This window comes from Acanthisitta chloris, unplaced genomic scaffold (genome assembly GCF_000695815.1).
Source record: "Acanthisitta chloris isolate BGI_N310 unplaced genomic scaffold, ASM69581v1 scaffold7215, whole genome shotgun sequence".
Lineage (NCBI taxonomy): Eukaryota > Metazoa > Chordata > Aves > Passeriformes > Acanthisittidae > Acanthisitta > Acanthisitta chloris.
The window spans coordinates 8,152-21,646 of NW_008674219.1; the positions used below are offsets into that span (position 1 = coordinate 8,152).

Sequence of the window (13,495 nt, forward strand, 5' to 3'; positions counted from 1 at the left end):
AAACGTGCTAAGCCTCATGGCATAAAGCAATTAAAACTTCACTACAGTGCCAAGAATCCCCCGGAGGTGATTTACTGTTTTCAGTAACTAAATATCCAAATAGACAAAAGGAAATTTCACCAATTAATACAAGTGATCAGGTACTGTTTATTGCAACCTGAACAAGATACCTCTAATCCAGGCTATGAACTCACTAGTGAGGGTGGTACCAACACCCAGCGGCTGTCACCGGGCTGGATTAGGCAAGAAGATCCAAAGTCAGTCCCTGGGGAACACACTGTCACCTCTAAGAGAGCAGTGAGTGTAAACTCTGAAAATACTGTCTGAAGCTAAGCTTGTGAACCTTTTAGGACCTAGATCCAAATAAGAAAAATGTATGTTATGTCTCAGAAAGAATCAAAAATCTCAAATCCCACAGGCTGAAGCCTCCCCAAAGGGGTAAGGGATCTTGCTGACACTGAACCTGAAGTTGCTATAGCTCCAAGAACCATATAGCAATCAGCACCTTTAAAACCAAACTAGCAAACAGCTGAAATGTGGTATGAAGAAACTGTTATTCCCCTGCCAAATAATGCCCCATTAGCCACACTTTCCTAGAAGGAAACAAAAACCATATCACCTGAGCTGGGCTGCAATTACTCTAAAGTCTCAGTGGATTCTCAGAGAAGTGGCAAGTCCAAATGAAAGTGGCAGGATCCTATTTTCAAAGTGGTCATGGCTCGCTGTAAATGAAAATAAATTCTGTGTTGTATCCTCATTTTCCATTTGGAAATGAAACAACAAATCTTCTTCCTGAAGGCAGAAATGAAAAAAAGAAAAGAAAAAATCTCACAGGATAATTATGCTCAATTTGAGCTCATAGAATGAACCTCTCCAGTCATCTCTGGCACTTTCAGTGCTACCACAAGGCTTTATCCAGCAGTATTTTGATAGAAATGAGGGATTAAAAGCCTGGCTGATTTTCCTATGATTCCTCTAACTGAAGCTAATATCACCATCTAAAAGTCCCATCCCAGAGGGGAAGCAATTCTGAGAGTATATTGGTAAAAAGAGAAGGGACTCAAACATCTTGGAGACACAGGGTAACAAATCAGAGCAGCTTCTGGAAATTTCTGTGAGCCAAACATTTCAACTTTGTTCTTACGTTCAGTGGACATCAGCAAGCATGTAACAGAAATGAATGCAAGAAAAAGCAGCAGCAGAAGAGTTCTGATATCTCTTCAGGGACACAAAAAGATAAGTCCCCCATGACCCTGAGGACACAACTTTGAGGCCATGTCTGTCAGATGTAATAAAGAAGCTGGCCCAAGCCTGTGGGGATGTTTGCTCTTTTTTGAGTGTTTGAGATCTCTGGGCTGGGGGTGGAGCAGTTCAGTGGCATGCCAAGAGACCTGGAGCAGAAGTCTGGCTTTCTCTGACAGAGATAAACTTACAGAAATACTCCTGTGTTTGCACTGTTGGTCAAGCCACAGAACTCCTAGGGAAAAGCAGCTATTTCATCAGTCCTAGCTGGGCAGAAAGTCCAGCACACCTTCCTTCTCCCTGCCTGGGCTGGGCTGATGAGCAGAATGATGTGATCCTGGATCACTCTATGGAGCTCCTGCTCAAACATTTGTGATTTGAGCATGTAAAAAGCAGAGAATAAGCTTTGTCCTCAGGTATATTGCAGCAGCAAAACATTATCCAGTCTTAAACAGGAGGGCATACACTCACCCACTCTGCAGATGCACACATGGACCATCTGTGCTGGGACAGCCTTACCTCATGCTTTGCTGTACAGCTCACAGAGCCAGAGGCTCAGACACACGTAAATGAGCCACTGCCCACAGTGTGGACACTACAGCCCTGAAAAGCACTACATGTCATTGTAGAGAGTCTCAAAAGTCTCCATGTCCATCCTTCCTGCACTCTGCCAACTCTCAGAAATCACATTCATTCCCCTGGGAGGCAAGGTCAAGGTCACATCTAGAAAGATGAAACTACCATAAATTGAATTACATGTCTGAAAATGGAGCTCCTTCTCTGAGCTCTGTCGTCTCTTCAGGATTGGAGCAGAAGAGGTAACACAGATCTGCTTCACAGATGAGGGAACAGAAAGAAAAGAATCTTTAAAGTACAAATGCTGAACTTCACAAGGTATGAATATTAAACCAACACTGCTCCTGTTGTAAATGACGATCACTACTGATTTTAACTGAGTTATACACTTCATTAGCAGCCCCTCTCTCCTGCCACACAGCATTTAACTTAATTATTTAAGATAAATAAGATATTTATTCTGATGTCTAAGCTTTTTGAAAAGCAGAAGACATTTCTTTCCTGTGAGAAAGGCAATGCTTCTTATCCCAAAGTGCAGGAACATGTGGAACCTTCCCGAAGCTCTAAACAAGTCAGCACAGCCAGCAAGATAAAAATGCATGTGTTCTTCCTTTATCACAGGTCAATTATCACACAGAGCATGGGGAGCTGCCAAAAACACTGCTATATTCAGACACTAAAACTTGCATTTTATTTGCCTGCAGCTGCATTGCACAATGAAGGGAGTGTTAGCCCTCCCTTCTCAAGACCAAACATGACCTCCCCCCAAAGCAAGGGGTGATTGATTCACTGCTTTCTGGTTTTTTTTGTTCTGTCAGGGTGCTGCTACCTTTTGTTCCAAATGCTAGTTCTCTAAAATGCTTTAATTGCAAAGCATTTATTTCCACTCCCCCCCTGCCCCATTCCTTCTCATCCTTGCCTACCAGCACAGACAGACAGATGTGGGAAACATAGCAATGCAGCACCATTCCATGTTTTTCAGGTTCAGATTCCAAATTTGCCCAGCATGGTCCTTATTTCAGTTTCTGAAACTCTCCCCTTGCCTAGAGGCCTAACAACTTAAAATGAGATTTTATCTAAGAGCTATTTTCAATTAAATGAGAAAAAACAATCCTAAAGCTTTACAAACCTAAGTATGTGCATTAAATTTTCAGACATAAAGCCAAAGTCTCCAAATTCCTAGCATTTGTCCCACTTCTATTGTCTAAAATAAAGGTGGTACCAAGCAGCATTACTGTATGAGCTCAGAACTGGAGAGATTCCAGAATTTCAAATGTGAAGCATGTGGTTTCCTCAGCAACCTGGAAGAGGTATTTTGGTGACTACTGAGTATCAGCAATGATGCCAATTCTCAGGTTAATTTTTCAGATTGTTGTTGTTCATCATTTTCTTCCGTGTCTTTTAACTAATCTCTAAACAGCCTGTAAACTCTCACTACTTTCTCCAGTTTGACTGCTGAATGACCAAAAGGTGTATTTCTAGTTTGTCATCTTGAATCAGCACAACAGAAACAATGGTTCACAGACAAACCAGCAGTGGCTGTGGCAGTGGATCCAACCAGAGACCCAACATCAAAGGCTGCATTTCCAATAGTTTATATTTCAACAGCACAAACTGCAGCAAGCTAGGACAGCAGAGTTTTGGACACCACACCAACCAATGCCTTGTCAGTGTCATCAGGTGATCACACACCTAGAACAGTCACAGGAGAGAAGTCCTGAGGTCCAAACACCCTGTGTGCCTGTGGCTACAGCACCAGTACATCAATCTCTCTGAAATTCCAGAGAAGCAAAAGTCTCCTAAATGTGTAAGTTATTCAAGTCAACGATTTTGTAACAAATTATTTTCTTTTCAACATCTTTATCATTTTAGCTTTAGCTACAAATTTTCTTTTTATCTAGCATTAAAAAAAAATTAGTGTGCAAAATTTTGCTGACTACAATCCAACTTCACAAATATCCTCCAATCTGAGTACCTGCTGAGGGAACAGCACTTGGTAAAAACTGATTGAGTAGTATCTACTAATCCAACTGTTAATTTGGTTAAATTCCATCACATGTCATCACCTGTTCCTTCTCCTAAAAGCTGCTGCCCAATAGCCACAGACAAATATTACTTGACACTGTACAAGGAAAGCTCTTTTTGGCCCACATGTCTTTGATAGTCTTTCACTCAATTCAAATAAAATATACAAGTACCATTTAAATCATATTGATAAACATCAAACAAGCATTTACTATCAGATAGCTAAGCCAGCAAAAAAAAAAAAACCAACAAACTACTCTCTCTGATATCTATGACCTCTGAAGCTACTTTAAACTGCACCTTCAGATCTTCAACTAGAATATACAGATTCAAACCAGATGTGTCTGGACACACCAGTGTATAGGCAGAGGGACGAATAAGAAGACATGAAGTGGCATGAAGGTAAATGTTTAAAGATAAAAGGGATTTTTTTAAAGACAATAAAATTCCCAACTGCCCTGTAAGGTCAGAAAGACAGAGCTCTTGGATAAGGCAGAAAACAGGCTGTGCACTTTAATAAGAAGATGAACTCTGGAAATGCAAAAAAAAAGAGAAAGCAAATCATGGTTTATGAGCATTAAGAGAAACACTGACATGAGAGGAGCTACAGGTGTCTGAAGGTCCAGGGGGAGGGCAGGAACAGCTCTCTCTGCAGTCACACAAGGACAGGCATATATAACAGATAAAAATGAGACTTGATAATTTTCCCTAGCACCTGAAACAGAGTTTATGCAAGTTCTCCTAACTTAGTCATAATATGTGTGAAAAAATCAGACTTGTCTTTCCTTAGGTATTTTCTCAAGCTCTGCTTTTCTGTGGAAAAATGCTAAAGAGAACAAGCCAATACAAAGCCCTACCTGGAGAAAACCCCAAACTAGCCTTTGATCCCAGGTCTGGAGAAGCAATTAAATAATTTAGTTGAAAACATCAATCCTGGAATGTTAAAGGCTGAATTTGTGCTCCTTTACCCCAGGCTATACAAAAACCAAAAAGAAATTCCATACTCTACCACAACTTCAGATATAAGAATTGTCAGCTGGATTCTCCATAAAAATGTTCTAGGTTTGCTAGCTATAGAAACAAAAACATTATCTTTGAATTTACAGCCCTCACAGTTTAACCATTCTTGGTAAGGAATATGCTTCCAGCAACTCTGAGGCCAAAGAAAATCCAAATCTCTGCATGTGATTCTAGTTAGCAGCAGGAAACATACCCTTTTCTATCGATAGGTTATATGCTTTTTTAATATGAAAAAACCAGAGAACTGTGGCTGCCCCATTCCTGGAAGTGTTCAGCACCAGGATGGATGGGGCTTTAAGCAACCTGGCCTAGTGGAAGGTGTCCCTGCTCATGGCAGGAGAGTTGGGAACTAGATGATCTTTAAGGTCCCTTCCAAACCAAACCATTCTATGATGATTTGATTCCATGAGTTGGGGATTTTTGGTTTAAGAAGCTCAGAGACAGGTTTACAAAAGACCATGAATTGCAGGTTATTATTGCAGTGTTATCCTCAGTTGAGCCATCTAGGAGCACAAGACCTCAAAACCTTTCCACCTAAAAGCCTGGATCCTTGCCTTCCAGTCTCAAGAGACCAGTGACTTTTACCTGAAAGCAGCAGAAAACAAACCTCAAAAACCAGGCCAGGTGCATGAAGACACAAGATGAAACTGTCTTAATATGCATTACAGTGGTCTCAAAAAAACCCAAGGATTTAAAAATTGGTAAAAACTGTCTATAAATGATCTAATGAAAGATCATTAAGAGTCAAGCAGAGCAAGTAAGAAAATGTGTGAAACCTCAGTGTAAGAGTAAATAGAAGTGAAACAACCTCCCTGACGTTGAACATTACGCAAAGGGCAGACTGGGACCTCAGCCAACGCTGGGAGTATGCACGGCCAATTCAGGAAACAAAAAGAAAGCACAGCACAAAAACTACAAATCTGGAAGCTTTTCCGAAAAGATGAACAGTCAAAAGAATGAGACCATGAAGACTGGGAATTAGGGCTCTGTTCTAAAATTATTAATGACTTACTTATGGCTGAAGTCCACGCCCCAACTTCCATTCCCACATGACGTTTGCTATAACAGAACTGAACACCAACTAAACCCTCATGATTCATGGCTATATACCAGAAGAAAAGGCATTGGCCAGGCCCCAGAAATTAATCAATATTCTGAACTACTAATATCACAAGAATTCCAGATTATTGTTTAAAGTTCTAGGGAAAAAACACAACAAAAAGCCCCCCACATTCACAGCCTAATAGATGGAATGCAAGCTCCAAGAGCAGCTCCTCGAAAGATACAGTGCAAAAAATAGTCTTTAAATTAGAATATATTGCAATTCATGCATTTCTCTCTTTTCACCATATGTAGCAGAAAATTGGGATGTATTGTGTGCAATTTGCCAACGATCATCCATAATGACGTTCACTGCCCTAGGACTGGAGCCCTTTGGGAAACCTCTCTCATTTCTCTCACAGGGTCTACTTTTTCTTGCCCAGACCTCCCCCGTTTCACTGCTAAGGTCTACATTTTCTTATCCAGAAAGATATGAAAGATAGTCCAAACCCTGATTATCCTATTCCAGCAGTTCCCAAGAAATATGAAGTATGATAAAACAGCATTTCTAACAAAAGTTATACAAAGTTCTTCCTGAACTTTTCTCAGTAAGTTACAGAGAAATCATCCTAGTTGCTTCTGCTGATTCAGCCCCTCATTCCTTTAGTCCCATACTGAAGTCACAGTCAATGCCCTGTGTTCACATCAGTGTGGCTTTGGTGAAGCTGCAGGTGTGAAAGGACTGACTGTTCAGATGAAGTGCCCTCATACCAATACTTCAGTCACTGCTAACAGTGAAATGGAAACAGAGGCAGCACATGCAGCCCCTGAAAGGCAACAATCTCTGCTCTGAATTCTATTTTTTTGGTCAAGCTTCCAAACTGAAATTCATCATTCACCACATTCCCATTTCATGTCAGACTCAATCACTGCTCTCCGAATTGTAAACTCTAGTTCAGACTTTTTGACAGACTTAGAAATCGAGATGCACCACAGATGTGTCCCTGACTCGGACACCTACAGTCTTACCTTCTTCTGAAGAACATTCACTTTGCGTTCCTTCACCTCTAACATGTCCTTGAGGTCATGGATCTCTCCTGCTTGAGTCCCTTTCTCCTCTGCCATCTCCTGAATCTGCTTCGTCTTCTTATTCAGCATAGTCTCCTTCTCCTCCAGGCGTAATCGTAGCGCGTCCACCTAGAGGTTTGGAAATGCAGCAATGGTTTGTTTAGCACTGAGGGACAGAGTTAAGCTACTCTTCCCCAGGTAAGTATTACCAACATATTCAGAAACCTAACACTCCTTACTTCAAGAAGTCAACATACACAAGTCTGTGATAAAACAGTTATCACAAGTGGGAGGAGACTAAACAGCAAAAATAATCTAACTAACAGCATAAGTCAGTTTGGTTTATTCCCAAACTCTATGAGACTAATGCCTTTCTTGGAAAATCTCAAATCATACTTCTGACAGAACTCAAGTCTTATAACACACAAGTCTGGAATTTTTTTCCTCAAAGCAGAAGCCACCACAATGTGTTGCTGAGATGTAGAGAAACTGAGCCCTTTAACAGCAAAAATAATCTAACTAACAGCATAAGTCAGTTTGGTTTATTCCCAAACTCTATGAGACTAATGCCTTTCTTGGAAAATCTCAAATCATACTTCTGACAGAACTCAAGTCTTATAACACACAAGTCTGGAATTTTTTTCCTCAAAGCAGAAGCCACCACAATGTGTTGCTGAGATGTAGAGAAACTGAGCCCTTTATTTGAATTGTGTAACACACAAATCTGGAATTTTTTTCCTCAAAGTAGAAGCCACCACAATGTGTTGTTGAGATGTAGAGAAACTGAGCCCTTTATTTGAAACACTATTAATGTTCAAAGACTTAAAGACTGACTTAAAGTACCAAACAGCCACAGTTCTGTGTTTTAATCAGAGCAGCCACTGAGCCTGGGGGCATTGAAACCAGAGGTCTTTGCAGCCACTGCAGATCAAAACATGGCAAGAGCTTACCTTAGCATGGCTAAGAATATTTTGGCTTAAAAAGCAATGTAATAGTTTAAATGTAACGTGTTTTTAGCAGGATGCAGTTTTATATTAAAGATAAAATGGAACAAATGACACAGTACAGGATACTGAGAGTGCAATTTGGACACATAAACACACTTAGTGCTCCCTCGGCCTCAGTAAATATAGAAACACACTCTGGGAGTTCTGTGCTATCCTCAAGCTTCAAAACTTCATGTTGAGAAGCTTTTGCTTTTGTTCTGCATTTCTCTTCACAAATGAAACACAGCTCACAAGACAAAGGAAATGGGAGAAGGAACCAGAGCTATCTGAATATAGATTTAATGAGAAGAATAAGGTCACCACAGAGCACAGACTAATCTCAAAGACCATTGTGGAATATGAAATCCAACACCACCAACCTGCTCAAGATCCCCAAAGAAACCCACTGACCCCTATCCATTCAGCATTCAGACAGAGCTCAAATCTGTCAGCTTGGCTGCTAATCTTATTTGACAGTATCAGATTTGCTTCCTGTTAGCTGAATCCATTACAGGCCATCAGTCACACAGAGTAAACAGGGTGATCCATGAATTTCTTGATCCATCTCCACAGCACAGACTAGCAGAAACATGAAGTGAAAAGATGACTTGGACAACTGTAGCTAGAGAAAGAATTTAGGAAGTCATTATGCTTATGACTTATTTTGAGCAACACTTAGTTTTAACGTGTTATTCTAATTCCATTTTATTTTAATTTGCTAATGGAAAAGCTGCCTCTAAGGCTCTGCATTTACAGTATGTTACACCCACAAAATCCTTTGCTGTTTTGTCTGACTCCTCTTACACAGAGCGATGAGCACTTGCCAGCAGGGAAAAGAACTGCCCTGCATCCCCCAGCAGTGCTGCAATCCCCTGCCAGCTCTGTGTCTGCAGCCTCCTCACTCACACAGCACTCACTGACACCACACTCCTGACCTGCCCCCAGCACAAGGGGCACAGTCTGCAGGGACAGGAGAGCACCAGGCACTACCCAAATGTGCTCTGTGCATGGCTAGTGCTTGGACTGAAAAGTTTAGCAGGTGGGTCAGGCTTTGTCTTCTTCTTAAAAAGAGAGTTTTATAGATTGGTTAGCTATGTTCTTCTCTGTTCTTCTCTGATACTATAGCTAAGAGTTATTTCTATCAGTTCCAGCAGGGAAGCTGAAAATCTCCCTCACAAGAAAATCCACATATTCTCAAAAGTTGTGTTGCAAAACGTTTGAGACAGTCCAGATGATGACAGCAGAGTATTAAGTGAAAAGAGAACATCTGTAAATAGAAATTTATCCACAGAATGCTTTCCATTTTCTGACTGATTATTCTCTTTGAACACTATATTAGCTTATGGTGTGGGGAAAATTGCATTCCTGGTTTCATTGGTGTGAGGTGCTTGCATAGGAAACCATAGAAAACACTTTGAAGAGTAATTTGAAAGGCTGGCAGGACACACATCACCACCTTAGCACTATTTCTGGCAGAACACTGCACTTGTTTATTCGTGTCAGCTCAGTTTATGTATAGCATCCTCCCACTGTGACAAGAATTGAGGTCTGTGGGAGTCAGGTGATGCCAACTTCACCAGAATCAGCTTGGCATTTTCTCTGTATGCAGAAACAACTAGGCAGACAGCCTGAGGTGCTTCTCCTGACTCCTGAGCTTTGCATGGTGTTGTCTTAACCCTGGGTTAACCGAACTGCTTTACAGTCAGAGACTGCCACGTCCTTAACCACGCGTGCCAAACACAACCTTGGCGCGCAGCTCCGGCAGCTGCCAGCCCCCCATGCCACCATGGGCTTGGACCACCCAACTGCCCATGCAGCCTGAGGAAAAGAAGCACAGTGGTTGGCACCTTCCACACACCAGACTCCCTCGGTACAGGAGTCAGGCACCTCTCTCCAGTTGGGTATCATACACAAGACTTAAATTTCTTCCCTGTAAGAATGATATAGGAAAACTGTGTTGGGAACCACTGATTTGTCTTCACAGAACTTCCCAGTAGCAGTAAGTAACACTCTGTGACTCTGTCCTTAATATGTCTAGCCATGCATTAAACATGTAGAACTCCAAATCTCTGAGAAAAACTACATTAGCAGCTCCAATGCCTACCAGAAGAAACACAATAAATGTCATAATATTTAATATAAATTTAATCTTTAGCCCTTTTAAGAATCTTGGACTCTGCAACTATTACAGTCCTAACTTTCAGAATATTCCCAAAGTATAGGGAAATCACTCCAATTTTCAGAATTGAGTAAGGAGCTTGAGTCAATAGGACTTAGGTTGCACACGTGGGTTTTGTTCTGAATTTAACCATCGTCTCCACGGAACAGCAGCACCCAGGGTACTGCAACACTGGTGATTCCCATGTGGGTTTCAGAAGATGCCAGTGACACCTAGAAAAAACAATGTGCTCCATTTTTTCCCCAAGTGATTCTTCTCATCTCCCTGTCACCTGTTGAAACCATGGCTAAACTATCAGCTCAGCTCAGTGACCCAAACCATACTCCATGCAGTGCCATCAGAAGGTACAATCTCCCTGGGCCACATCCCAGCCCCAGTTTCTCTGTCATTTCAGTTCTCCATTGGTGTGACTACAGCAAAGGCTGCAAAAAGCACAGATGGATTCCATTCAGAATTCAAAGATAACTGAGAAATGCACAAGGACATGAATGAAACTGTATTTGATATGTGAGGTGAGAGTTGCTTTTCTCCTACTGTAGCTATTGTTGTCTGAAGTCTCCAAGTACCTGAAACGAGTCCATTTTTTAAAGGATCAGTTATGTGGCATTGCATTACTATCTTGCAAACACAGCATATAAACACAAAAAGGATTTAAGCCTTTTTTGTGCTAGCAGAGTCTGTAAGTAAGACTTTGAAGCTATGTTTATTGACCAATTTTGAATGCAGTGGTCACTCACAAGACTTGATTCTCTATTTTTGAAATTGATCTATCTTATTAATTATGTTAGAGTTGACTATTCACTTTCTTATACAAATTGCAGCAATATCCAGTACAGTCTGTAGAAGACAGTGAGCTCTTCATGAACATACAGATGCCACTTTTCTGGCCAACTCAGCCAGGTTCCATCCCTGCCAAGAGGCAGAGCACACATCTGGCTTTGTGCAGAGCCTGTTTGGCTCTTGCTAGGGTTACAAACTCACTGCAGGACAGATGTATTGCTTCCAGGGCCTGCCCAGGTCAGAAATCAGTTCCACCACCTCAAGCACAAGATATTAAATACCTAAACACAGCAAACTCAGTTCTGTGAGCTGACCTTAAGGTTTGCAGGTGTCAGCATAGATCTTCATGTAGCTGGTGTTAATAAGCCTTGTTAGAGGCACCAAACTCCCATGTGCACATTCCTCACTAAAGGGAATCTACTTCTTGACTGTCTCTGACTTGGGAGTCTGCTAGAGTTCCAAGATGCCAGTATAACCCCAGTAAGGGAAGATCCTCAGAAAAACTCCTGATTAACTGAGATATTCAGAGCAAATAAAAACTTCCAGAAGACTAGATTGACTTTTCTACCGAATATTAAACTGACTTTTCCCCAGGAACAGACCAATGGCAGAACCATGCCAGCTTGGCTTGTACACACAAATACAGGGCAAAGTTCTTGCTGGTTAACGTGATCTCCCACTGAAGCCACACACCTCCTGGCACTGAGCTAAACTAAAGGGCTCCCTGGGTAAAACATACGTTTTAGATGGCTAAGCCTTCATTCCAAACTAAACTAAAGGGCTCCCTGGGTAAGACATAAGTTTTAGATGGCTAAGCCTTCATTCCAAAACAAATATGGATTTCTTCTGTGTTTTGTTTACAAAGTGATTGTACAATTTTACAGCTATTTTTACAGGTTCCTTCACAAATTGCAAGGTTAACCACAATATCCTCTCCACCCAATAGCCCTCGAAGCAAACACCCCACAAACAGCTCAGTGTTGTTCAGTTCTCATGTGGCAGGTGGCAAACCCATTTTTGAGATATTATACAAACATTTTTTCCCACCTATGAGCAGGTTTCTTTAGAAGACTAAAATGCAAAGCCTTATGAAGGCATTCTCTTTCCTTTTAAAATGTTTATTTCAATATAACTTTAACACACCAATCCCCTGTGAAGATGACTGCCAATATCTGTCAGAAGCTGCTCCTCTCTCCCTCCTCACATCTGTCTCTAGGTGTCTTGGGAGAAGCTAGGTATGTTTTAACACTGACCAGTGCTGTCAACAAGTGAGGCCTAGCAGGGTCTCAATTCCTACTCTGTTCCCAGCAAAAAGTCTTGTATGGCAAGATATCTTCTCCTTTAAAACACCCAAATCATCACAGGATGCAGTAACAAACATCTCAAGACTGTATTTTCAACATGTTTCAGTCTTATACTTGAGGAGGTCACTTGTGAAGACAGAAAAAAGGTAACTGTGAGATGATTTAATTGTTCAGCTTTCTCTCAAGAACCAGCAAGGGTGGAACAGATAACACTATCTTTTAAAAAGCATAAATATCTTCTTGGAACTACATAAAAATTCTCTGAACATAAATAATCATTCTAGATATCTGCTCTGATACAATGGAATAATCAACAGCACATCCATACCAGACTGCTACATCTGACTGTGGGGAACATGCTAGACTACTCAGTCTATTACATCTATCACAAAAACATCATCCTAATACAGCCTGTTAATATTTCAGCTCCACAGCAACTCCTGACTGACAGACAGACAGAAAATCATCTGTCACTGTTCCTCCAGGTGTTATGCTTTACTTACAATAGCTGGAAGCAAATGCTGTGAATAACCTAAAAGCAGTGAGTAGGAAATCTCTCTCTTCCCTCCCACCCCTTTGGTGGCCTTTCAGCCACTTTTTATCAGTAAAAAACAGCTTAGGCATTTCAGAGGAAGAAGCCAATTTGGTTTTGTATTGTGGTGCTGTATGAGAACCTCACCTGAAAGCACCCAGTGAAGAACAAATGTTCTCAACAATTATTTGGCAATATTACAAGTCAGAGAGTAGAATAAAATATAAAAAAGTACTTTCATTTCAGCTAAAATAAAATCAAAATGTTCTGAAAAACTGTCAGGAGTATATATATGTATCAATGGTATATAACCAAGTCTTTTTGTTTTTAAATATCCTGTTTCAATTCTGTACATTTTAATTGGTATGTTTATCTACCGTAACAGCCGAAATTATGATCCTCTGCTGAAGTCTTTTAGCTTGTTAATAAAGTAGATTTGTTCAAGAAATTCATCTCTCATGGGCAGAAAAGTGCTGCTATTTAATATTTAAAAGTCAGAAATGTGTTTCTAGCCTTATGAGTTTGTCACAATCCTACAGAGTGATCTCTATGTTCTTTTCAATCCCTGTGAAGGATCAAAACCTGCAGTTTACCTCTGAAAACCTTTATTACCTGATACTTACTTTCAGTGACAGTTTGAAATGCCAATATTTATTAAATAACCATGTATGAACTCGGGTTCATTCCTGGACTAGCAAAAAGGTATGAACAAATGCAACAGGAGGTTTATGACTGTAAACCA

General features: G+C 40.8%; 1 protein-coding gene across 1 annotated transcript in view; it reads right to left on the reverse strand.

Moving 5' to 3' along the window:
• LOC103802725 (ELKS/Rab6-interacting/CAST family member 1) overlaps window positions 1–13,495 on the reverse strand; it is a gene marked incomplete at both ends in the record, with an annotated part of 38,720 nt that overhangs the window by 8,008 nt on the left and 17,217 nt on the right. The window contains one exon of the mRNA XM_009075246.1: window positions 6,934–7,101. Within this exon, the coding sequence (XP_009073494.1) occupies window positions 6,934–7,101 (168 nt within the window). The remainder of the gene's footprint in view (window positions 1–6,933; window positions 7,102–13,495) is intronic.